Source organism: Hyperoodon ampullatus (genome assembly GCF_949752795.1).
Source record: "Hyperoodon ampullatus genome assembly, chromosome: 1".
Lineage (NCBI taxonomy): Eukaryota > Metazoa > Chordata > Mammalia > Artiodactyla > Ziphiidae > Hyperoodon > Hyperoodon ampullatus.
The window spans coordinates 4,845,382-4,867,888 of NC_136914.1; the positions used below are offsets into that span (position 1 = coordinate 4,845,382).

Consider the following 22,507-nt stretch of genomic DNA (forward strand, 5'->3'; position numbering starts at 1 on the left):
TACACATCATATGCAAAACTAAACAAAACAAGGAAACTGAGTGCTGTGGCCTTTCTTTAGAGCTGCACTGTCCAGCTTGGCAGGTGGAGCAACACGAGGCTATTAAACGCTTGAAATGTGCCTGGTCCAACCTGAGATGTGCCATACATGTCAATACACACCAGGTTTCAAAGACTTAAGGAAATAAGGTAAAGTATCCCAATGATTTTTTTTTTTACATTGATCACATGTTGAAATAATACTTTAAAGGGATGTATTTAGATATATTGGGTTAAATAAACTATACTATAATTTCACCTGTTCCTTTTTAGACTTTTTTAATATGGTACCAGAAAATGTTAAATTATGTGGCTTACACTGTATTTCCATGGGATGGCAAACTGCCCTGAAAGTCCTCCTCCAAGACAGGGTCACTGGGCTTCCCTGGTGGCGCAGTGGTTAAGAATCTGCCTGTCAATGCAGGGGACACGGGTTCAGGCCCTGGTCCGGGAAGATCCCACATGCCACGGAGCAACTAAGCCCGTGCGCCACAACTACTGAGACTGCGCTCTAGAGCCCGTGAGCCACAACTACTGAGCCCGTGCGCCACAACTACTGAAGCCCGCACGCCTAGAGCCTGTGCTTTGCAACAAGAGAAGCCCCCACGATGAGAAGCCCATGCACTGCAATGAAGAGGAGCCCCCGCGCACTACAAGTAGAGAAAGCCTGCGCGCAGAAACAAAGACCCAACGCAGCCAAAAATAAATAAATAAAACAAAATTAAAAAAAAAAAAGCGTCACTACCCAGCACTCTTCTCTCAATATGGTTTATCTGTTCTGAACCGTCCCCCACCTCCTGATTCACATTTCCCCATCTTATTCCTGCAGATATTCTGGGGGAGTCACGCCAAATGCTGCCATCTGTGTATTCCATGTACTTTCACGTCACGGCAACCTTTTTGAAGAAGGAGAGACAGACTCCCGCTGACTCCTGGCTGGGCCCAGCAGGCGGCCCGTGACGGCTTCGGCAGGTCACTGCTTCCCTTGCTCTATTCAAAGGTCAACTCCTGTAGACATGGCTCCCCTGCTGGAATAAGGGGATGAACAGAAACCAAGCACATGCCTCTCTCTCAGTGCGGGAGCGGAGGAACCCAGCGATAAAGGACCTCTATTTAATTTGGATCCTGAGACCAGAATAAGAGCTCAATAACGTTTGCTCAATGTGTGGGTGAATAAACAATTTGCTTGTGGTGTCGGAGCCTTTATTTAGGATTCATCTAGAGGACCACTCATGTCCAGGCCTTGATTTACCCTGGACAACAGGCTGCCTTCAAAAGGGCACAGGTTTGATGTCTGTGGAATCTGAAACCACAGGATGGCTGTCTCCTGCCAGTTCTATGACCCGGGTTATGTCACCTGATTTCTGGGCTTGTTCCTTTACCACCGCTTAACGCTCTAGGTGTTTGTGGGATTAATTACTAAAGAACTGCTTGGCCACTGCCAGGCCCTATTGCCACACCCAGCTCAGGCTACTCCTGCCTCCAGGCCACCCAAGGGTGCCACAGAAAATGGGAGCATCTGCGGGACGGTGCTCCTGCTCCTGTCGCCAGTGACTGGCACTGCCCTGGCCATTTATTTTCTTAAGTCTTTAGCAAATGTCTTTGAACCTTGCAGTTTGAGAGATGGGGCCGAGTTTCCGATCAGTATGCTAAAGGCCTTGCTCCATCATTCTTCCATTTTCATTTTCACTATCCTCATTTTTCTCCTCTTTCTTTTACATCAGCTCTTCGCTTCCATTAACAAACATGTTTCTCTTGGAAGCTATGAAAAAGCTTGCTCCTTAACCGGTGAGAAAAGCGACAGGCAGAATGTTCCGGACCTGCCCATCACTACCCTCCCTCGAAGCCTGCACCCACTGGAGCTGTGCGCCCAGGAAGCCCATCTGCATTCTGTCACCCGCCTCTGGAGTGGATCACAGGTCAGCACCAGCCCAGAGAGAAATCATCACACAGCAATGCGAACGAAGAGAACCAGAGCTGAAAGATATGGTTTCAAGCCATGGAGTTGTACAGCCTTGCGAAGCTGGGGACAGAAGCAGTTACAGGCTAAGCCAGAGCCCAGGCAAGCAGACGTTATAAGGGAACAGAAACTAAGAGTCAAAACGCCATGAAAGAAGCAGAGACAGGAGACAGCACAATCTCTGAGACAGACACAGACAGAGGAGAACAGCTCCTCCAGCTCCCCTTTTCCTAGAAAGCCTGACCTTCCTGTCTCCGGTGCCATCACAGTCCTCTGTTGTACACTAATGATCTCTATTCGTTTTTGAGCTTTTGTTGTGTGAGTTTCTGCACCTGTAATCAGACACACTTCCATCCAGGTGCACCTCCGTGTGTTCTTCCCAAGCACCTCTCTTCCCCGTTGTGACCCCGAGACAAAAACAAACACTGGCACCAGCCGGAACCTGGGCCGGGGAGGTGTTGCTTTGACCACACACTCTGCAAAACCACCACACAGGAACCTCTACCCACCCTGACTGCTATTTCTCAAGAAGGAAAATTTATTGGATACACTTGTAGGCGGCAAAAGTCTAACAATGAGAATGAACTACAGGCCCACCCGTTTAGAAGATGAGCAGGTAAAACAAATACACTGATTATATACAATCATTAAAAAGAGCAGGGTGGTGGAAAAAAAGGAAAAACTGCCAGCAGCCTTCCAGAAGGTTAGTAACAGAGGATGTCTGCAGGCACCTTCCCGCCCAGTCCCGACTGTGCCCCGCGCTTCCTGGGGGTTGTTGCCGCCGCTGCAGATGAAAAGCAGATGGAGAAGGGAGGCTCCGGCGGCTCCTGGGGCCGCTGGTTGGTCCTGCTCTGCCCGCAGCCGGACCTGGAGAAGGAAGCGCCCCGGCGACGCGGCATGCACCACGCCTCTCGTTAAAAAGCCCCAAGGACAAGGTCGTCAGCATTTTCTAATACGGTCGTGGGAAGAGTCAGGGAAAGACAACTTCTAGGGAAGAAACGGCCTTCCCTGCGGTCTGCGCACAAGTCCAGAGCCAGTGTCGTCCTAGACGAGCCCCTGAGGCTGGGCGGAGCGCCGGGACCAGGGGGTCCGCTCGGGCTCCGAGCCTTGCGCCGGAAGCCAGCCCCCGACCCCCGTCAGCAGAGGAAGGGCGCCCACAAAGGGACAGACGCAGTTCTGAGTTGCTTGTAAGAAAAAGGGAGCCCTCCTGAGTTTACTTAAATAAGAGAGAGATCTTGGTGCATCCAAAGTGTTTCTATAAAAATGCGCTCAATGTCAGATAAAAGTTGCACATTCTCCTGGTGACGCCGTCAAATGTCCACTGAACTGAGAAGACAGAGAATTTAAACGAAGCCACTCCGAGGACCTGTCCCCGAAGGCGACGCGCACAGGCCCCTCCAGGACCCGAGCGGAGCGCGCGGGAAGCGGTGGCCCTGGAGGCGCGCGCTCTCCGCCCCGGCGATGCCACGCGCGGTGCGGGCAGCGATGCGGGCGGCGGGGGCGGCCGGTCAGTCGCGGTGCCGGCGCCAGGTCCCCGCCCGCTCGCACTCCGCGGCGGCGGCGGCGGCGGCGGCGGCGGCAGGAGAGCGCGGGGGCGACTCCGGGGACGCAGGGGGCTCCGGGGCAGCGGGCTCCAGGCCGGGCCGGCTGCCGTCCGCGCCGAGCTTGCTGCCGAAGATCTGGCCCTCCTTATCTAGAGCCGTGTTCTGAGAAGAGAGCAGGAGACAGTTAGCCCGCCGCCTCGGTCCCGGCACCGCGAGCAGGGCGCGCAGAGCATGCACGGCGGGAACAGGAGAGGAGAAGTAACGCCCGGCTGCCCCCGACGGCGGCCCACGGGCCAGCCCGTTCCCGGCGCCGCGGCCTCTGCTCCTACTGCCCTGGACGCGGCCTGGACAGATCCTCCCCGGCTCCGGCTCCCAGCTGCCTGGGTTGAGCCCAGAAGAGTCCTGGACAAGAAGCAAACCCCGTAAGAATGCGAGGTCCCTGACAGCTAACTCTTCTAAAGTAGGTTCCCCGTCGGGATTCCAACAGTACTCACAGGTCATCTATAGTAAGTACCTCCCACCCCCCATCACACCGGCGCCCGTAACCTATGGAAGCCCTGGGAATCGATGGTGCTGTATTACCCATCTTTCCATCCCCCACCATCTCCTCCCCGTTCTTCTTTGTGCGGGTGTCTTCTCCTGTCACACCCCCGAGGGCTTTAACCTGCTCCCCGGCTCCAGGGGCGCAGAAGTCGTCTTACCTCCTGACTCTGGCCTGGGAGGTTGGCCCTGACCTGCCTTCCTCCTCCTCTGAGTGGGCTTGAGGACTTCTGCTTGGCCGGGCAGGCCCGGCCAGCAGCCCTCTCACTGGGTTTTCCAAACGTGGGGAGCTTTCGGTTCTCAGGCACCTTTAGCTACAAGGCACGTGGACCAGAAGTCCTTTTGTGGTCTAACCACCTTGAGGGGGAAATGCACCACTGATTCTTCCAGTACTCTGACTGGAAGGAAAAAAAAAAAAAAAAAAAAGTCTGGAGAAAATATGAACAATGGGGCTTCCTAGGACAGACTTGGGCGGCTGCCTTCGGGACACTTGGTGTCAACTGGACAACAGGTTGTTCCCAGCTCGGGCTGAATGCTCAGGGATTGCCAAGGACAATTTCCGTTACCTGGAGAAGAGGTAACTGTGGACAAGCCAAATCAGAAACTCAGCATCGCTCTTTAACAAGCTTCCAAGCTCCCAGTATGAGCAGAGGCCAGGCCACCCCTCAGTGAAAACACTGAAAGCGGGGAGAGGTGGCATTCACTTTTTTCTACCATAAAACTTCCCCTGGGTAGAAGAAAGCAACAGTCCCGCAGTTATTTCTCCTCTTCCCTTCCCGTCAAGAAGACGCATGTGTGCAGCGGAAGGAAGCAGTGCCGTGCAGTTAGTACATACCATCGCCTGGGACCTAGTCAGAGGAAAGCAATGCAGGCGGCGTGAGAGGCAAGAGGGCCGAGGAGAGAAGCAGGGACAGAAACTAGACTTACTTTCAACAGAAGCAACACAGTCGAAACAGTTTTGTCTTATCTTAAGCCCAAATCCTTTCCCAACTTCCCCCCTGAAAGAAGCATAATCCCCGAGTGGGGAAGCACTCTTTTTGAATCCATCCTTTCTCCAGTCAGCTACAAGGCTACGGAATGCAGCGAGAAGGGGTTTCTTATAATTCCCTTTCCCACCACGAGATGGCCTCTTCTGGGCGAGGTGGTGAGCCCCCTCTGCAGGTGCACGGTCCTTCCTTAAGCATCTAAGGATAAGCCAGAGCAAATGCAAGTGCATTCTGAAACCACAGGCCCCTCTTAAACCAAAATCCTATCCAACGGTGTTCTCCTATCCCAAAGCCTAGCTGACCCTACACTGTCTTACCGATAAAAATGCATCTTTGGAAATGTATTTGGAGAAAGAGAACAAAAGCCTTCACCAAGGTTCCCATCTTATGCTCTCATTCACAAAAAGATGCTTTTTCACCTAAGTGAAAAACAGCCTTTAGCAGGAGAACGACTGGAGTTCTCCTCCCGTGCACTCGCCAGCTTTTGGTCTGGGAAGGAAGGCAATGTGGCAAGGCGAGAAGTTTTAAGTAAAGTTTCCAAGGCTGCGTTTGGCTGAAATGGGTGTCAGTAGGTACAGGAGACCTGCACCCATGAGGAGCTGACAGCTGGATGCTGGTGTCAAAGTCCAAGAGAAGCATGCAGATTTAAGAGGGGTGACAATTAGAGGCGGCTCTGATGAAGCATAGCATGTTGAATACCAGAATTCTGCTCCGGGGTCCCCAGAGTCTCAACGGGGTACAGAGTGAAACTCTGAAGTGTCTCTCAAACTGTCAAATCAAACTGTCAAACAAAATGCAGACAACAGCATCAACTTGACTTTCTTGCACCGTCGTTTACCATTCCTACCCTATCATTTTCTCACCAGAGCCTCAGGCTCCAATCCTTGGGGGGGCCGTGGGGGACCGAGGCAGAGAGAACACTGGGGGTGGCAGCGGAGAGCAAGGTTCCGTCTGGGAGCGACACAGCCGTTCCTGAGGGTTCCGCCTCGGAACGTTTATACCCTGTTTCCACTGCTATTTGTATCTGTAGGAAACCACATGAGCCTCACATACCCCAGTTATGAGAACATATAAATACCAGGGAGAGTCACTGGTGAATAATGATTTTTAAGAAAACATTTGAAACTGTTCCCAAGGGCAGGACACAAAGACGCACAGTACTGGTGAAGAGAGTGAGGCAGACGACACGGAAGCCTTGCAAGCTGCCCGGACGCAACCACGCCAGGTCCTCGGTCGGGCAAGGATGAGTACGACATCCCTGCGGAGGCCTGCTCACCGCTGCTCTGGGGGGACGAGCCAGAATTCACAGGCCAGCTTTTTGGCCATGGAAAACTGGTACCCCCAGAGGCAGGCTCTACTGATTGCCCCGTAGGCAGTGAGCGTGATGACGTCGTCAGCACCTCCCCAGAGCTAATGCGCTGTGGAGTTGTGTACGGAATGCGGGGTTAGATGGAGCCCTGCCAACATGCCCAAGATGACACTGAACACACACGGGAACACACAACTTTCACAACCACCGCGGGAATCACAATAAAGCGTTGCTCATTCACACAAACATCCCGTTAAAGCTCAGGAGTTTGAAATTTAACAGTTGAAATCCATCAGCAAAAGGAAAAATGCCATTTGTAAACCGTGAGATGTAGTTTCTGTCTGAGAGAGCCTAAACGTCCTTAACCAGAACAGAGCCTATACTGGGCCAAAAGGCAGAAGGGCTGATCATTCCAGAACCTTAGTGGGCTACAGGCCTTGGGCCATCCATTCCCATCTGGGCCGTGAGTTGACAGGTGACCCAGGGAATGAGGTGGGGGAGCTGCCGTAAGGCCTGGGCGCCTCCTATGAAGGTTCTTCCTCTAGGACACTATGAAGCTGAATTAACGTGTGGTTGTTAAATTGTGCTGCTGACTCAAGTTTTTTGTTCCATGTTGCGTGTGCCAGTTTTTCAGTGTTTTTAAATTTTTGTAAATTTCGCCAAAAGCTGCCTAACAGCGCAGCCGGAGGCAGGGCGGTGACCCCTTACCCCAGCCAGCAGCCTTGCTCTCAAGGATGAACCGCCCGAGAACTTTCTCATGCTCAGTCAAGCTGGTTCTTTGCAAAGGGTTTAAGCTGCCGCTCTGTGACAGCTCTGACTTTCTCAGGCTCTCGGCAGAACACTGCTGAGATGCCAGGAAAACCACAGCTCAAGAGGCCTTCCCGCTCTTTCGGCCCGGAGTCCATCATCACCCCCACTCGCGAGTCCGGCAGCACATCAGCCTGCAAGCCTGGACTGGGGGCTGGAGCGGGGAGCGCAGCCGCCCACCCCGAGGGAGGAGGACGGTGCGGCGGTGCCAGGACGGCGGTAGAGGCTCCAGGAGCAGCCCGGCTCCCGCACTCACGAGGGGGCGGGGCTTCTCTCTGCCTCTGTCTGGACCCAGGTCCTCGCAGGGAAGCTTCCCAGGCTACGGTGCGCCCTGAGAATAAGCAACTGTTTTCTTCCCAGTCGGTAGGACACCCAGCCTTTCCAGAGGGTGAGGGCCTGTCCTGAGGTCAGGGTGACGGAGCTGTCCGGCTCCGCAGGATCCCCGCAGTACTGGGGTGGCCGAGACCCAGCTCAGGTCCCCGCCTCCTGAGAAAGCCTGACTCCCGGCCGCGGCTCCCTGATCCTGTGCGTGGGACGGAGATCACGCCGAGGACCCGTGCTCTACACACGGCACCGGAGCAGGGGGCCAGTTTCACGGCCCCACTTGGGTGACGACTTGGGTCTGGACAGTGGTGGGAGGGTGCACACCACACTTCTGGCTCAGTTTTATTTTTTCTGCCTTCTTCTCCCATTTGCTGAACTTACTTTCATGCTACTTCACTTACTTTAATGCCACTTTTCATCTGCCGTGTTTGTGGATTTAGGTAAGCTGCCTTTTAAAAAACATTTTAGAAAAAGAAAGATTTGAAAAATTATGGGGATCACTGTTACTGACTTCTCATAAAATTTTACCAACCCTGAAAAAACTAATATTTTTTTTTCATTCTTCCAAACTTTTAAAAACCACAAAACACTGACTTTTTTAAATGGAATTTGCTTAACTCTGGCTGTTTCCTATCCCAAGTCCCAAAGAATCATTCATAGCTCAAATAATCTATTTCTGAGGCCTTGAGTAGTCAGGGAGTCACTTCCTTTTGCTGTAAGTCCCACCTGGGCTTGGGAACCGCTCTCTAGACGGGAAAGCAAAGCAGCTGACTGGAGGCCACCAAGCCCAGGAGAAGAGGCCGGGGCGCCCCGGCCCGGGGCCCATCAGCCTGGCCTTGCTGGGACCTGTGCAACCTCTGATCCCAGGACCCAAGGCCTGGGAGCCGGCCAAAGGGTGCCCTTCACGTGCCAAGCCATTCCTGAAGTGGAGAGGAACACGACAGCGCCCACGGCCGTGTGAGGGAAACGCCTGGCGGCTGACTTGATAAGATTCGATGTCGGCCGAGCAGTCGGCCAGACGCTGCAGCTGCCCAAGGGCAGAACCACGCGTTGTACTTACCATGATAACGGAGACCCCGGTGGTGGTGCTGTTCTGTTTGGGGAGCGCGTTATTAAAGTGCTGTTTGAGTTTACCTGTTACTTCAGCCTGCATATTATTCTCCTGGGAGGCATCGTCCTACAGGAAAGAATCAAATACACTGCCTTTGATTCTCACGTCTATGTTGTGTCTTCCTCAGCAGTCACACACCAGCAGTCACCACCACCATCTCCTCCTAAATGGGCCCATCTGAGCCACAAGGTCGGGGGAACAATCTAAGTGAAGTAATTAGAAACGATTACCATTATTCACCAGTCCCCTGCCCTGGAAAGACCCTCTGCCATTCACCCCCCTCCTTAGGTCTGAAGGGGGCCGAGGAGAGGGCAGAGGTCCCAGTGGCCCAAGGACAGTCTACAGGGTTCTGAGACCCTCCCCCCGCAGCACAAATGCCACCTAATTTAGTATAGAGCCCTCCCATGGAAACATCAAAATTAATGAACAGCTTATCATTTTAATCAAGAATGCAGGGCTTCCCTGGTGGCGCAGTGGTTGAGAGTCCGCCTGCCGATGCAGGGGACACGGGTTCGTGCCCCGATCCGGGAAGATCCCACCTGCCACGGAGCGGCTGGGCCCGTGAGCCATGGCCACTGAGCCTGCGCGTCCGGAGCCTGTGCTCCGCAACGGGAGAGGCCGCAACAGTGAGAGGCCCGCGTACCGCAAAAAAAAAAAAAAAAAAAAGAATGCAGGTGGCTGTTAGTCCTGATCGCTCATTTAAAAAATGTGGCATCTCAGCTACTTGGCCTAAGAGCCAAGTCACTTAGCAGGACCCAGAGAGTTTGAAAGGAAAGGTCGGGACGTGTGGGACAGTGGGTGGCAGAGGTGCCTGGGGAGCCAAAGTCAGCAAAAGCCCCTGAATTAACGTCACTGTCCCGGTGCCTCCAGGACTGAGGGGGGCGCAGCCTCTCCTGCTGTTGCCATTTCGTGGACCGTGTGTCCCCCAAGCCCAGAGCCACCGCCCAAGCCCAGAGAAATTCCAGGCAACGTCACACATCCTCTGCCTGACTCTGGCAGGACCGCGTCCCGGCCACGCCGCCGGCAGCAGGAGTGCTCCTGGGACCACGTGCCATGAAGGCAGACACCAGGGTCTGACACAGGCTCATCTCTGGGCAAATCCTAAAAACTCTCAAACCCCAGGATGACAGAAAAAGCTCCTTAGAGAGCATCCTGGCCAAACCCTTCTTCTCACAGACAAGGAAACTGAGGCCCAGGAAGGGACAGTGACGTGCCAGGTCACCCACAGAGCGGGATCCTGGTGCCAACCGCTTTCTCCCAGAGAACTACCTTCATGCCACTTGCTCATTAGAGAAAACAGACATTTAATCCTCCATGGAACTTGGATGCAGAACTTTGCCTGCGCAAAAGCCCTGGCGAGGAAGCATGCTGTTGGCCACAGGACACAGAGATGTTGGTTCCCCGGGGACGTGGGTACTTACTGATACCCAGGGGTGACTCAGGATCTGTCCCGCAGTGCACCGCGCTTCAACGTTTACCTGAAGCATTTGACTGATTAATTCCTGGAAAGAAATAAAGAAGGTGATAGAGCAGGCGAAAGGGGGTAATGCCAGCATCAACACAGAAATCTTGAGTTTGCACCAAGGACTTCAAAGAACAGCCAACACAGCTGCTCAGCCGTTTGAATGCAAAAGCTATTATCACCTCCACTGCCCACGCCTAGGAGGCAATTACACAGACACAGCTGCCTTGTGTCGGCGGCACTGAGAGAGGAAGAGGTCTCTCCCGGACCTACATTAAACCCAAGATGTTCTCTCCTAAGAGTTCCGGTCATTATCATCATTCCACAGCGCAAAACTGCAGTGCTGCTCCTTTTGGCAATTCAGCAGGTCTCACAAATCCACCCCTATAGTCTGATGGGTGTCCATAACACATTTCTTGAATAAATGAAAGAACAAACGTTTAGGGCTTAGAGGAGCACAGGAGGACGGTAGCAGCAAACTGGGAAGACAGCCAGTCCAGCTTTCAGAATTTGGTTAAGCATTTCAGAGACCACACTGAGGAAGGAACTTAATGAAGAACCACACATTAAAAGTCAAGACAGGGGCTTCCCTGGTGGCGCAGTGGTTGAGAGTCCGCCTGCCGATGCAGGGGACGCGGGTTCGTGCCCCGGTCCGGGAAGATCCCACATGCCGCGGAGCGGCTGGGCCCGTGAGCCATGGCCGCTGAGCCTGCGCGTCCGGAGCCTGTGCTCCGCAACGGGAGAGGCCAGAGCAGTGAGAGGCCCGCGTACCGCAAAAAAAAACAGACGCGGAGCTCAACACCAAGAGCTGCTACCGCCCCACACAATGGCTGAGGACCCTCAACACGACGCAACCCCTAGAAACGGGCCTGGATGGGTACCTTGGCTGAGTCCGTGATGTTGTCCCAGTAGGGGGCCGGAAACTCTAGCTTCCCAGCCAAGATCTGGTCGAAGAGATCTTCCTGGAGATTGCTCTCACTAAGTCAGTGATGGAGAAACAGTGAAAGAGTCAGAGTCACCTTACAGTTTTTAACAAAATGCTCATGGGAGGAGTGGGGAGGAGTCCAGCCTCTCTGGCTTGGGCATGTCATAGCTCAGCTGTGGATCCCAACTGCATTTGGGGTGACACTCTCCCTTTTAGACAAAGAACCGAAGAACATTTCCATGGGCCTGGGAATCACAGAGGAAGAGGGAGGTGTGTGTGTGGGGGGAGAGATGGGGAGAGACGGGGGGCGGAGGGAGGGTGGAGGGAAAGAGAGGGTGATGGAGAGGGGACGGGGGAGGGAGAAGAGACAGACGCAAGAGCTTTGTTCAGTGGGGTCAGGGTTTCAACGTGGAAAGATGAAGATGTTCCAGGGATGGATGGTAGTGATGGTTGTCCAACATTGTAAATGTACTTAACACCACATAAGCCTTAAAACTATGCACTTAAAAATGGTTTAAATGATAAATTTTATGTTACATATATTTTTCCACGATAAAAAAAGACTCAAGAAAAAAACGGCATCCACACATGATGTAAACCCTCATTTCAGCAAAAAACAAGCTCAGCATCTGCCCTCAATCTCTTTTGGTAGTAAGAGGGGAAAAGCAGCACATTTGAGTCAGATCTCCTCGTCCTTCCTCTTTCTACTTTTCCAAGAAAACAGCCAAAGATCAGTGAAGCAGCCAACATATGAAAGCATCATAAGGAGTTCAGAATCTGGACAAACATTCATGACACAATGTGCTGCCCCCTTTGGAACTTGCCTTTCATTGAAGCTCAGTCCAAGACAAAGAGCCCATCCAAGGACATCAACTACAACTGCACGGTTGAGGGAAACCCACCTCGCCACCCCTGGGTGAATGTACCTCCCCACCCTGTGCCTACCTGCCCACCCCCCACCCCCCGGCAAGGTGCACCTGCACACACAGCTGGTGCCTACAGGACAAATGATGACTTGACTTTTGATGGATGGCGCCATGGAAATACTGCTGGGAAAAATTCAGGAAGCTGGGCGTCCCCTACCTCCCAGAAAACTGCATCTCCAGGGCCACAGAGCCCCTTCCCTTGGTGGGCACGTCAATGGCCAGAGTGAGAACAGAGTCATTGGCTTTCTAGGCCATCACAAAGCCCTAGGAGAAAACTCAGGATGCACTGCTGGGGTCAAGATCAAAATCCAGGAGCGGAGTTCAGTCTCACTTGGCAAGGGTGCAACATTCCTCCTGGAGCTCCCGACAGGCTCCCTGCAGCCTACTTACTGCTCAGGGTGCTCACGTGGGACCCTGCCCAGCCTTCTGGACAGGAGGCTGCTCATGCTACCAGCCCTCCAGGGTCTGCAAGGGCAAGTGTGGTGTCCCTAGAAATAGATCGTTCCAGGGAGTGTCCAGTGACAAATTTGGGGGCTGTGTGATGAGGTGGCTGCCTCGTTCCTGTTCTAGGAAAAAAGAGTAGGGTTTGTGGGCCGGTGAACATTCATAACCTCTAACCAAGCCCAGCGGAGTCAACACCGCTGGTCCATGACGTCTGCATCACGCAGCACACAGAACAGCACAAGTCAGGCCAGATCACCGGACAAGGCAAAAGATGCCCCCACCCACCTCACTCTCCTAAAAAGTGATATTCTTGGAGTGAGCACAGACTCTTTCTAGGTGTCTAAATATTTTCTTTCCTTTTCACTGTTACTTCTCTACTGATTTAATTCAGCTCAACTCTCCTTCAAAATGAGTAAAGGATGCAGCTAAGAACACAATGGGATTTTACAGAAACCTTTAGAAAATTGGAGGACCCCAGGAGACAATGTTAGAATAAGATAGAAAAAAAATCACCCATTTCCAGAATTTGTTCTTTTTAGCCATTCCTCTCTATGACGGCACTCATCTCCTTTTTGGTATTTTTCTGGAATCTCGACTAGCTTATGTTCTGTTAATATCTATGGCTTTTATTTTGTTAACAAACAGCTAAAACGTTGGGGGTGTGTCTGCAGGATTTAGGTCCTTGGCAAAACAGCCTAAGTCAACAACAAAATGCCAGGATCCTGGCAATTAGAATGGCACCCTCAGGACCCATGCTGTGAACTGCAAGAGCTTTGGGAATTTCGGGCTGCCCTCACGAGAGAAGAGCTGAAGAGAATTTATCTTCTTAGTAGTCACATAATAAAAGCCTCTCTGATTAAATCTTCCCTGGATTCATTAACACATTTATACTGTACAATCTGGCTGAGATGCTTCAGGCACTTTTTAATTCTTAAACAGTACAGAGCTGTAAGTATGAAAATGCCCATTAAGGAAAACTCTGAAAACAGCAAAAGAGTCTGTGTACACTCTATCCAATGCCAAGTCATTAAAGGTCGGACGAGGTAACCTGAAAAAACGTTGTAAGCTATTTCACCAATGATGTGCAAACATTTGACTTCAAGGGGGGTATGTATGTGTGTGTCTTTAAAAGAAACATCAAATACCTCAGCATAGTCAGGCAAGTATTACTTGTTGTCAGTGGCCCTAAGAACAGACTTGCTTAGGCAATAACTAAACTCCGAGCTGCCTCTGAAAAACCAACATCCTTCTCAGTAACAATGAATCTGGTGTTGAAAAGACTGGAGGGAAAATATGTGTCAGCCCAAGACTAAAGCCCGAAAACCCTAAAAGAAGAATGTGAGATGCTACAGTGAAGGAAGCTCAAACTGTCAATTCCAAGGAACAATTTTAATTAAAAAGCTTTGGGTGAAAATCATCTTTTGTAGAAAACAAATATTTTGAGATATCTGTTGGAAGGACTTTATTTTAGGTACAAATTTAAGTAGAGAATCTGTCTTATACCTTAGTCATTTATCATTCTTTAAAGGACCATTTCCATAATTTGCTATATATATATGATATATAAAATATATAAAAATAAATATATTTTATATTATAGGTTATAAAATCTATCCAGAATGTCTCTCTGTACGCTGTGAAGATGTTTCTGTAACTAGCATTTAACATAATAGATTCTCTTTCATCACAACATGGTATGAAAGAGGGAAAACATTTTTCAAAAGTAAGCTATCTAGAGTTGTAGGACCAGCTTCTGAATATAACATCTAAGGCAGCAGCTTTCAGAATGTAGTTTTACTGCTTTCTGATTAGCCAGACTTATCTCAAGATCCCACAAAGAAGCTGCTGTCCATTGGGTAACAAGTCACAATAGATACATATTGTTCAATCTGAGTCTCACTTTTGTTAAAAAGTAAAAAGCAAAGTCAAAGAAAAAACTCCCAGGCTGCGCTGCCAAGTGGCAACACTAGAGGGAGTTGTGAGCACACATTCCTCTACAACTGATCCCTGATACCCTTTTCCAACTGCTCTTAACTTGGGTTAACCAAGGAGGGAGACTCTACTGTAAATGGTCCTAGAATTACTTGCTATCAAAACCCACTACCCCCTGCACTTGACTAGTTCCCAAGACAAGTCATCACGGAAACCAGCCAGGGCACAGTGTGACTGTAAAAATAGCCACAAATGATCCCCCACCCTCTAGGTACACACTTAACCTTCTCCCACATTTACCCCAGGCTTAGCTATTTGATTTCGTTTGGTCAACGGGACATCAATGAAGAAATGTGAGGCAAGGAGAGACCTGGAAAGTGCTCTGGCTGCTTTGGGATATCCTGTATCCACCATCATGTGAAGCCCATGCTAGCCCACCAGACGCTGAAAGGCACATGGCCAAGTCATATCTGTTTCCCAGCTGACACTGAGCCAGCCCAGAGCAGAAGAACTGCTCAGTGGACTCACAGAATGATTTACACCCCTGCCTCTACGGGAAGTTTGTTATTCAGCAAAAACTGATACGTCCAGTAATCCTACAGGCTGTATAACCCACCTGAGCAATGATCTTGATGGAAAACCATGATGTTGATGGCCAGATGGAAAGAACCTTCCACCTACAGAAACCTAACCCACGCCACCAGGACAAGGTCCCACTCAAACGTCATATCTTTCGCGAAACCTTTTGTGATTTCTAGCCCTCAATTAAGCATGCCCCCAACTGAGCATGACCTCATGCTCAGTTATTCTGCTTGATCAATATTCTCGTGATGTATCTACACCAGAAGGCTCTCACAAGTAGAGACTGATATCTCTGTCATTCTTGTGTTTAGTGTCAGCAAAAAAAAAAAAAAAAAACTGTTCAACTCAATTAAAAATTGATCATTTAAAAAAGATAAACCTTTCAACTTTTCTGTATGTTTGAAAGCTTTCACAATAAAATGCGGGGTGTGGGGGGGATGGAATAAACTTATTTTTCACTTACTGACCGAATACGACAATGTAAACACTATGGCCTCAGAGAATCTGTTTTGTTCACCACTCGATTCCCAGCACTTAGAATAGTACCTGGCCCACAGGAGCTACTCTACAAATAGTTGTAAAATGAACAAAGAAGGGATTAAAAGGAAAAGAGCATTCAAGAAAACTCAGAGGAAAATCAAACATGCACCATTAGATGAACTTCTGCTTCAAAGTGTTCATTTGCTCCAAAGAGGGAGACAGAACTGATCAAAAGAGATGCTGTGTCGAAGCCCCACACGCCCCCTGGTCATGGACTGCTGGGTGTGAGTGCACCCCAGCACACACCCAAACACCATGTGTGGCCACCAGGTGAGGTGCAGGGTCACCAAGGGTCAGTCTGCTGTTCCCAGTTCTGTTTATGCCAAAAGTATTTGTAATTCTACTTAAATATTATGTGAACGGACAAAATAAATTTAAAAAGAAAGAATTCCCTGTTTCTACAAGAACTAGGTTGAATGCTTTGCAAAGTGAGTTGTTTAAAAACTGCTGTTGAGGGGGCTTCCCTGGTTGCTCAGTGGTTAAGAATCCGCCTGCCAATGCAGGGGACACAGGTTTGAGCCCTGGTCCGGGAAGATCCCACACGCCACGGAACCAATAAGCCCGTGCGCCACAACTACTGAGCCTGCGCTCTAGAGCCTGTGAGCCACAACTGCTGAGCCAGTGCTCCTAGAGCCGTGCTCTGCAACAAGAGAAGCCCCCTCAGTGAGAAACCCGCTCACGGCAACAAGAAGTAGCCCCCGCTCTCAACAGCTAGAGAAAGCATGTGCACAGCAACAAAGGCCCAACACAGCCAAAAATAAATAAATAAATAAATTTATTTTTTAAAAAAACCCAAAAAACTGCTGTCGAATTAAGTAGAAGAGACAACTCTTAAGAACTAGAAAAAGGCTTACCTGGAAGGATCAGATTGCTTCGCAAGGATCTTTAAATCTATTCCTCTTGAAAAAGACTGAGAATGGAAATCATAGACACTGGACTATGGGTGTGTTTTATGGAAGAATGACCGCGGGAAACTCAGGGGACCAAACACAAAGCAAAGGCCTTGGCCTCACATCAAAAGTGTGGACAAGGAATATACATTAATAGGTTGTAAATTAAGATAAAAAAGTGAAAGGTATGTTTGTATAATTTTTAACTGACATTTTTATTGAGTAGTTTCTGGTCCTGATTGCCAGGAGTAGAATGTCTGCTTCCTGATCAAAGGGAGAGGGTTTACAGTTCAAATATTGTCATTCAAAGAGCCACTGACCTTCGGAAGGGTGGGAATCCACAGAGCAGTATGTACGTGATCACGCCAGCCGCCCAAATGTCCACCTTCAGGCCATAGCTGGGGAAACAAAGTGGGTGGGAGGAGAGAAACAGTGATACTACTCCCAGGAACCCTGCACATTACTGGAGTACTTGCCTTTGTTTGTTAGGGGAAAAAAGGCCTTTCGGTACCAAACTGCTCATTTTCACGTAGAGGAATGAATTACCCTTTGGACAAAAGGTGTGTCTGCCCTGCTTCCAACCTCCCCACCATCTTGGGGACTCTAAGACTGGCCTTGGGACAGAAGTCCAGGCCTAGGGCTCTTGGAAGCACAAACTCAAGCTCCTGGGATCAGAATCATGGTGCAGGTAACAGTCTCTCCTGCCCTCCACATTCCCAAGAGGCATGCAGCAGCAAAATATACCCTTTCCCAAAGTTAAAGCACTAACCCAAACCCCCAGGAGGCATACCCGGTTTCAGCAATGATTTCTGGGGCCACGTAAGTCGGGGTGCCACAGACTGTGTATAAAGGGCCTTCGACCACAGTGGCCAGCCCAAAGTCTCCCAGTTTCAAAGACTTGGTCCCATCAGGATATTCACACACCTGGAACAGAAACCAGCCAATAATCAGAAGTCTTTTTTTTTTTTTTTTTTTTCTCAGTGATTGCAAGGTGGGGGGCTTTGGAATTAGGCAGAAAGGACACATACATTTACTAACAAATCAAAAGAAATCTCTCCTTGTGATATTAACGCCATGATTTATCTTTGTTGCTTCTTAAAGCTCTAATGTTTCTTTTTAGAGATTTTGCATGTGATTTTGATTGTGTGAAATAGGAAAAAGACAATATTTCTACCTTTGCAAAAGTTCCTTACCTAGGAGTATAATGGGCACGTCTGCATGCTGAGTGAGGGGTGTAGGTGGCTGCTTACCTGGTTGGCTCGAGAGCCCTCTAAGACTTCTGTTGTGTGTTTCCTGAGCGCTGGTGGGGAGGGGGGATGTGAGAGCCTCAGAAATGTTTATGGAGTGTCCACTGAAGCGCTAGGCGCTCTCCAACTTGCATGTTTAGTTTAGAAAATAAAATTAGAACTTGTTCTCTAGACAATGATGAATATAAATATTACGTAGGGGAGAACCCTGGAAATTTAGAAAGAAAATGACAGCCTGAGCTTGCATAACCAACCACTCCACCCATTTTCTGGTGATGTGACCTTTGAAAGTCTCTCACTCGCCCTGGGCAGGATTCTTCATCTGTGAAATGGGAGGACACGGGTCCTTGGCTCACGGGGTTGGTGTGAAGATGAAAGGAGGTGAAGTACAGATCAGGACTTAATGAATGTTCCTTCCTTTCCTAGAAGGACTGGCTGATTAGATCAAGTAAATCATCATCTTGGAAAAGGTTTAACAATGCTGGTGAACATGGAACAACTTTTCTAGAAAGCACTGCAACCATATGTAAATTTCTTAATATCCTTCATAACCTTGGATCCTGTAAATCTACTTCTAAGAACCTGCTCTAAGGCAACAGAGATGGACCGAAAGGTTATGCACAAGAACGCCAATCTCAGAATTCATCTGTTTTTAAAAACTGGAAGCAACATAAATGGCCAACAGGGTAATGACTTAATAAATCATGGTAAATCCCTACAATGAAATATTATACAGTCATTAATAAGCACATTTCAAGTAAATATTAATCATGGGAAATATTTACTATATTACATAAATTTTTTTAAATATTCAAAATTATATATATACTGTAACACCCCAAAATGTTAAATTTATCTCTAGGTGGTAGCATTACAGGTTACTTTAATTTTCTTCTTTATACTTTTCAGTAGTTTCCAAACTTTACAATGAACATGTGCTGGTTCCATAATTCAGAAGAAATTAATTTTATATATAAGCAAACTTTCCTTATGGGATAAAAGTCCAGAAGTTACATTTTAAATGGATGGTTTTAGAAGCAAATGAGTGTGTGTGAGAACATAACTGAGATTTGACTGTGGGATCTTTAACAAGCTGTCCGTTTGCCTCTTGGACGTCCATTCTGAAAACACTCAATTTCAGAGGATAACTACAAAAACCGAACCTGGGGCTTCCCTGGTGGCGCAGTGGTTGGGAGTCCGCCTGCCAATGCAGGGGACACGGGTTCGGGCCCCGGTCCGGGAAGATCCCACATGCCGCGGAGCGGCTGGGCCCGTGAGCCATGGCCGCTGAGCCTGTGTGTCCGGAGCCTGTGCTCCGCAACGGGAGAGGCCACAACAGTGAGAGGCCAGCATATCGTAAAAAAAACAAAACAAAACAAAAAAACCCCCCAAAAACCTAACCTGTACTCACGTCATATCTTTCCTCTACTTTTACATTTTAAACATATTTTGTTTGTGTTTCCTTGTATTCTACCATGAACTGAATCAGATTTTCATCTAAACCACTACTTACTAAAGGAAGTGAAAAATTTAGCAAATTATGTTTTTTCAAGATAAGCACGTTTACAACATCATCCATTAGTCGGCTACTTAATGAGGGGGGTGATTTATAAACTCCTCAATAAAGAGACATCAAGAACCTCCAGCCTTCCTCATGCCAATGACCCCACCATCTTAACAGGCATTTTTTAAGGATGACACTGAAACACCTTCCTCGGCTGTGATGTTCTCAGCAGTTTAAGAGGAGTATTTTTCACCTTAGTATTTTAGTAACTGCTTTCATGTTGATGTACTAAATACCCGTGCCCAGCATGCATCTTTATGACTTACAAGTTTCACAGGACTAATGATGAGGATTTGGAGTCCCTCACAGATATTTATCATTCTGAGTCAGCCCACAACTCAGCAGAAACATATTCAAAGCTACTAATGATTCAGCCTAAAGCAACAGAAACCAGGTTCTTAGTCATGCTTAGTCTTAGGACGACTTTCCATCCATTATGTTTAATATAAACATTAACAAGAACAATCTGAATTACAGTTAGAATTTATGATGCATTTACTGAAACCCAGACTTTAGAAATTCCCTGAGTAATTGCAGTGATAAGAACATTATAACCAACATTATAATTCTAAATGTCTCTATCATGAGAGTAAAAAAAAAAAGTTTTGTTAATGTCATTTTGTTTTTACAACTTCAAAATACACTCATTAGGTACATTTTTTAAAAATAGTGTTTATTTTAGACACTCAATTTAGGGATGCCTAGGGGTATTTAAGTGTTGTCAGATACTCAGAAGTCCCAGAAGTCCCGTTTTTCACATCCCCTATAAGGAATTCAGAGTCAGATGCAGGAGTATAAATAGAAAGGGACTGAACAGTCTATAATCGTTGAATTATGTTTGGGCAAGTGGTACTCCTTGGCTAAACATCAAAAGGGAAGTGTCATAAGGGGCAGACAAGCCTGAAATAATAATATTTTATCTGATTCATCTCTCCCCAAAGCTAGACACAAAGGCAAATATGTGGAAGAGAATGTAAGTAAATTTCAAATCTTAGCTGGAGATTCTCTTCAAAGCAGGAGAAAAAATATATATATATATATACTTCTATAAATCTCACATACACACACACACATTTATGACATTGCTGGGACTTCCCTGGTGGAGCAGTGGTTAAGAATCCGCCTGCCAATTCAGGGGACACAGGTTCAATCCCTGGTCCGGGAAGATCCCACATGCTGCAGAGCAACTAAGCCCGTGCGCCACAACTAATGAGCCTGTGCTCTAGAGCCCACGAACACAACTACTGAGCCCAGCTGCCACAACTACTGAAGCCCACGTGCCTGGAGCCCGTGCTCCGCAGCAAGAGAAGCCACCGCAATGAGAAGCCCGCGCACCGCAACGAAGAGTAGCCCCGCTCGCCGCAACTAGAGAAAGCCAGTGTGCAGCAACGAAAACCCAATGCAGCCAAAATTTTTTTTTTAATTTATGACATTGCTTTAAGAAACTGACACGACACACACACATGGCTTTAAGAGACTGTTTTTAAGAAAGAGGTGGCTAAATGCACAGGGACTCCAAAGGCCTTCTGTTCCGGCAGAGAGTTCAGCTCTCCCCAGTAACGCACATCGTCGCAGGACTTGGGAGATTCCAATATTTTCCTAAACGCTGTCTCACTGCACTTCTATAGTCACCCCGCTGGACAATTAGGAAGAGAACTGTTGCTCTAATTTACAGATGAGGAAACTGAGGCTCAGAAAACTCAAGTTACGAGCAGGCAGCCAAGGGGGGGCTCCAAACAGGACCACTGCCGTCCACCGCACCCTCCCTGCGTCTAAAAGCCTGCACGGCCTGCAGACTCTCAGTGAGATCTGAACCACCACCACTGTGAGAACTCCAGCCCTGCGGTGCTCAAAGGGCCCACCACAAGCTGAGAGACGCTGTCAAAAGTCGCTTTCAGAATGCAAAACCGAAATATGTGAGAAATGCAGATCCCACATACAAAGTGAATGCCACAAGCTCTCTAAATAAAATGTCAGCATCATGATTTAGCAGGACTTCAAATATGAGAAAGCGACCCTCTTCTCTCCGCTGCCCCCAGAACTCCTGGAAACGCGGAATTTATCACTGGTCTCTCATAGTTACCTCTGACAGGGCACCGCCAGGCTGTAACTCACGGCATTAATGGCCACCCCTGTGCTCCCTGACACGGTGACCCATACAGCTCTGCTGGCAGGGCTTTAAATTACGACACTGCTGCCAGACGAGGGGATGCAAATCAGATGTGTGAATGCTCCGGTGTTTAAAGACCCAGTTCTCTTTTAGAGCAGCAAGAGGCTGGCAGTCCCTCTGTGTATTTCCTTTGAGTGCCTCGATGGCACTTTTTCACGCCAACTTGCTGACTCTATCTAGGATCAGCCGAGGGGTCCAGTTAGGTTCCCAATGGCAGGCACATATTCTACTTAGATATGCGCAGCTAAGGGTCTCCAAAGCCTGACCCCACGGCCCTTTCATGTCATACATGAGCCTCATCCCGACATCAGTTTTATCATCTCCCTTCTCTGCCCTTTGGGCAGCACAGCGGGGTTGAGGCAGGTCCCGGAGCGGGGCGGACACTCATCCACGCGGGGCAGGTGGGGCACTCGATTCCAACCTCCCGCCTACATCCTGAGACTCATCCTAACGGGGACTGATGTCTCCACCTGCTGTCTTCCCTTGATGAGTAACAACAGAAGAGGATGAGGGGCGGGAATCCGAGATTCTGCAGACAGTAAGGGACTGTGAGTGGAAAAGAGGGGAAACGGGGTGGGAACGGAATCAGCGAGCTGGGAAACGGGCACCCTCGGGTTCACAGGGAAGCTCACTCACCCCCTCCGCCACCCTCCTCGCTGGCTGGGCCCCCGCAGTCAGAGCCAGGCGGCGCGGGCACTGCGGTGACCACTGGTCCTCGGGCCCCGTGGCCCCGTGCTCTCAGAGGACGTCAGTCACAGCGGCCACTGCGGTGACGTGGGCCGTGCAGAGCAGGGGCGTCCTCGGGAACACCTCGGCACTATGTCTGGCTCCGCGGGCGGAAGCCTTGTCCCCTCTGCCTGTGGAGCCCCCGGCCAAGCTCCGTCAGTGGGGGGCCCCAGCCCAGACCGCAGCCTCACGGTGCAGGAGCAGCCTGTCCAGAGGAGGGAACCCCACGCCCTCACGTCCACCCAGGGGCCTGGCGTACCGCTGCCTCCATTCCTCCTTAGACTTCACATAACACATCTTGTTTTACAGAGCAGGGGTGTTTACTTTCCTAATAGGAACAAACAGAAATGAAACATATTCCCTCAAGGCAGGAGACAGTAAGAAAAAAACCCTCACATACTTTTTAAGTGGACACTCGGAAATTATCAAATGGCATTAACCAAAAGGGGAAACGGATACCCTGGATTAGCAGAAAGCCCC

At 49.3% G+C, this 22,507-nt stretch overlaps 1 protein-coding gene across 2 annotated transcripts in view; it reads right to left on the reverse strand.

Annotated features, from left to right (window-relative positions):
• Positions 1 to 3,506: 3,506 nt before the first annotated feature.
• DCLK2 (doublecortin like kinase 2) overlaps positions 3,507 to 22,507 on the reverse strand; it is a gene marked incomplete at both ends in the record, with an annotated part of 155,414 nt that continues 136,413 nt past the window's right edge. For both annotated transcript variants that reach the window (XM_079714920.1, XM_079714919.1), the window contains 6 exons: positions 3,507 to 3,704; positions 8,569 to 8,685; positions 10,041 to 10,121; positions 10,963 to 11,059; positions 16,641 to 16,718; positions 17,111 to 17,244. In XM_079714920.1, coding sequence (XP_079571046.1) covers positions 3,507 to 3,704; positions 8,569 to 8,685; positions 10,041 to 10,121; positions 10,963 to 11,059; positions 16,641 to 16,718; positions 17,111 to 17,244 — 705 coding nt within the window. The remainder of the gene's footprint in view (positions 3,705 to 8,568; positions 8,686 to 10,040; positions 10,122 to 10,962; positions 11,060 to 16,640; positions 16,719 to 17,110; positions 17,245 to 22,507) is intronic.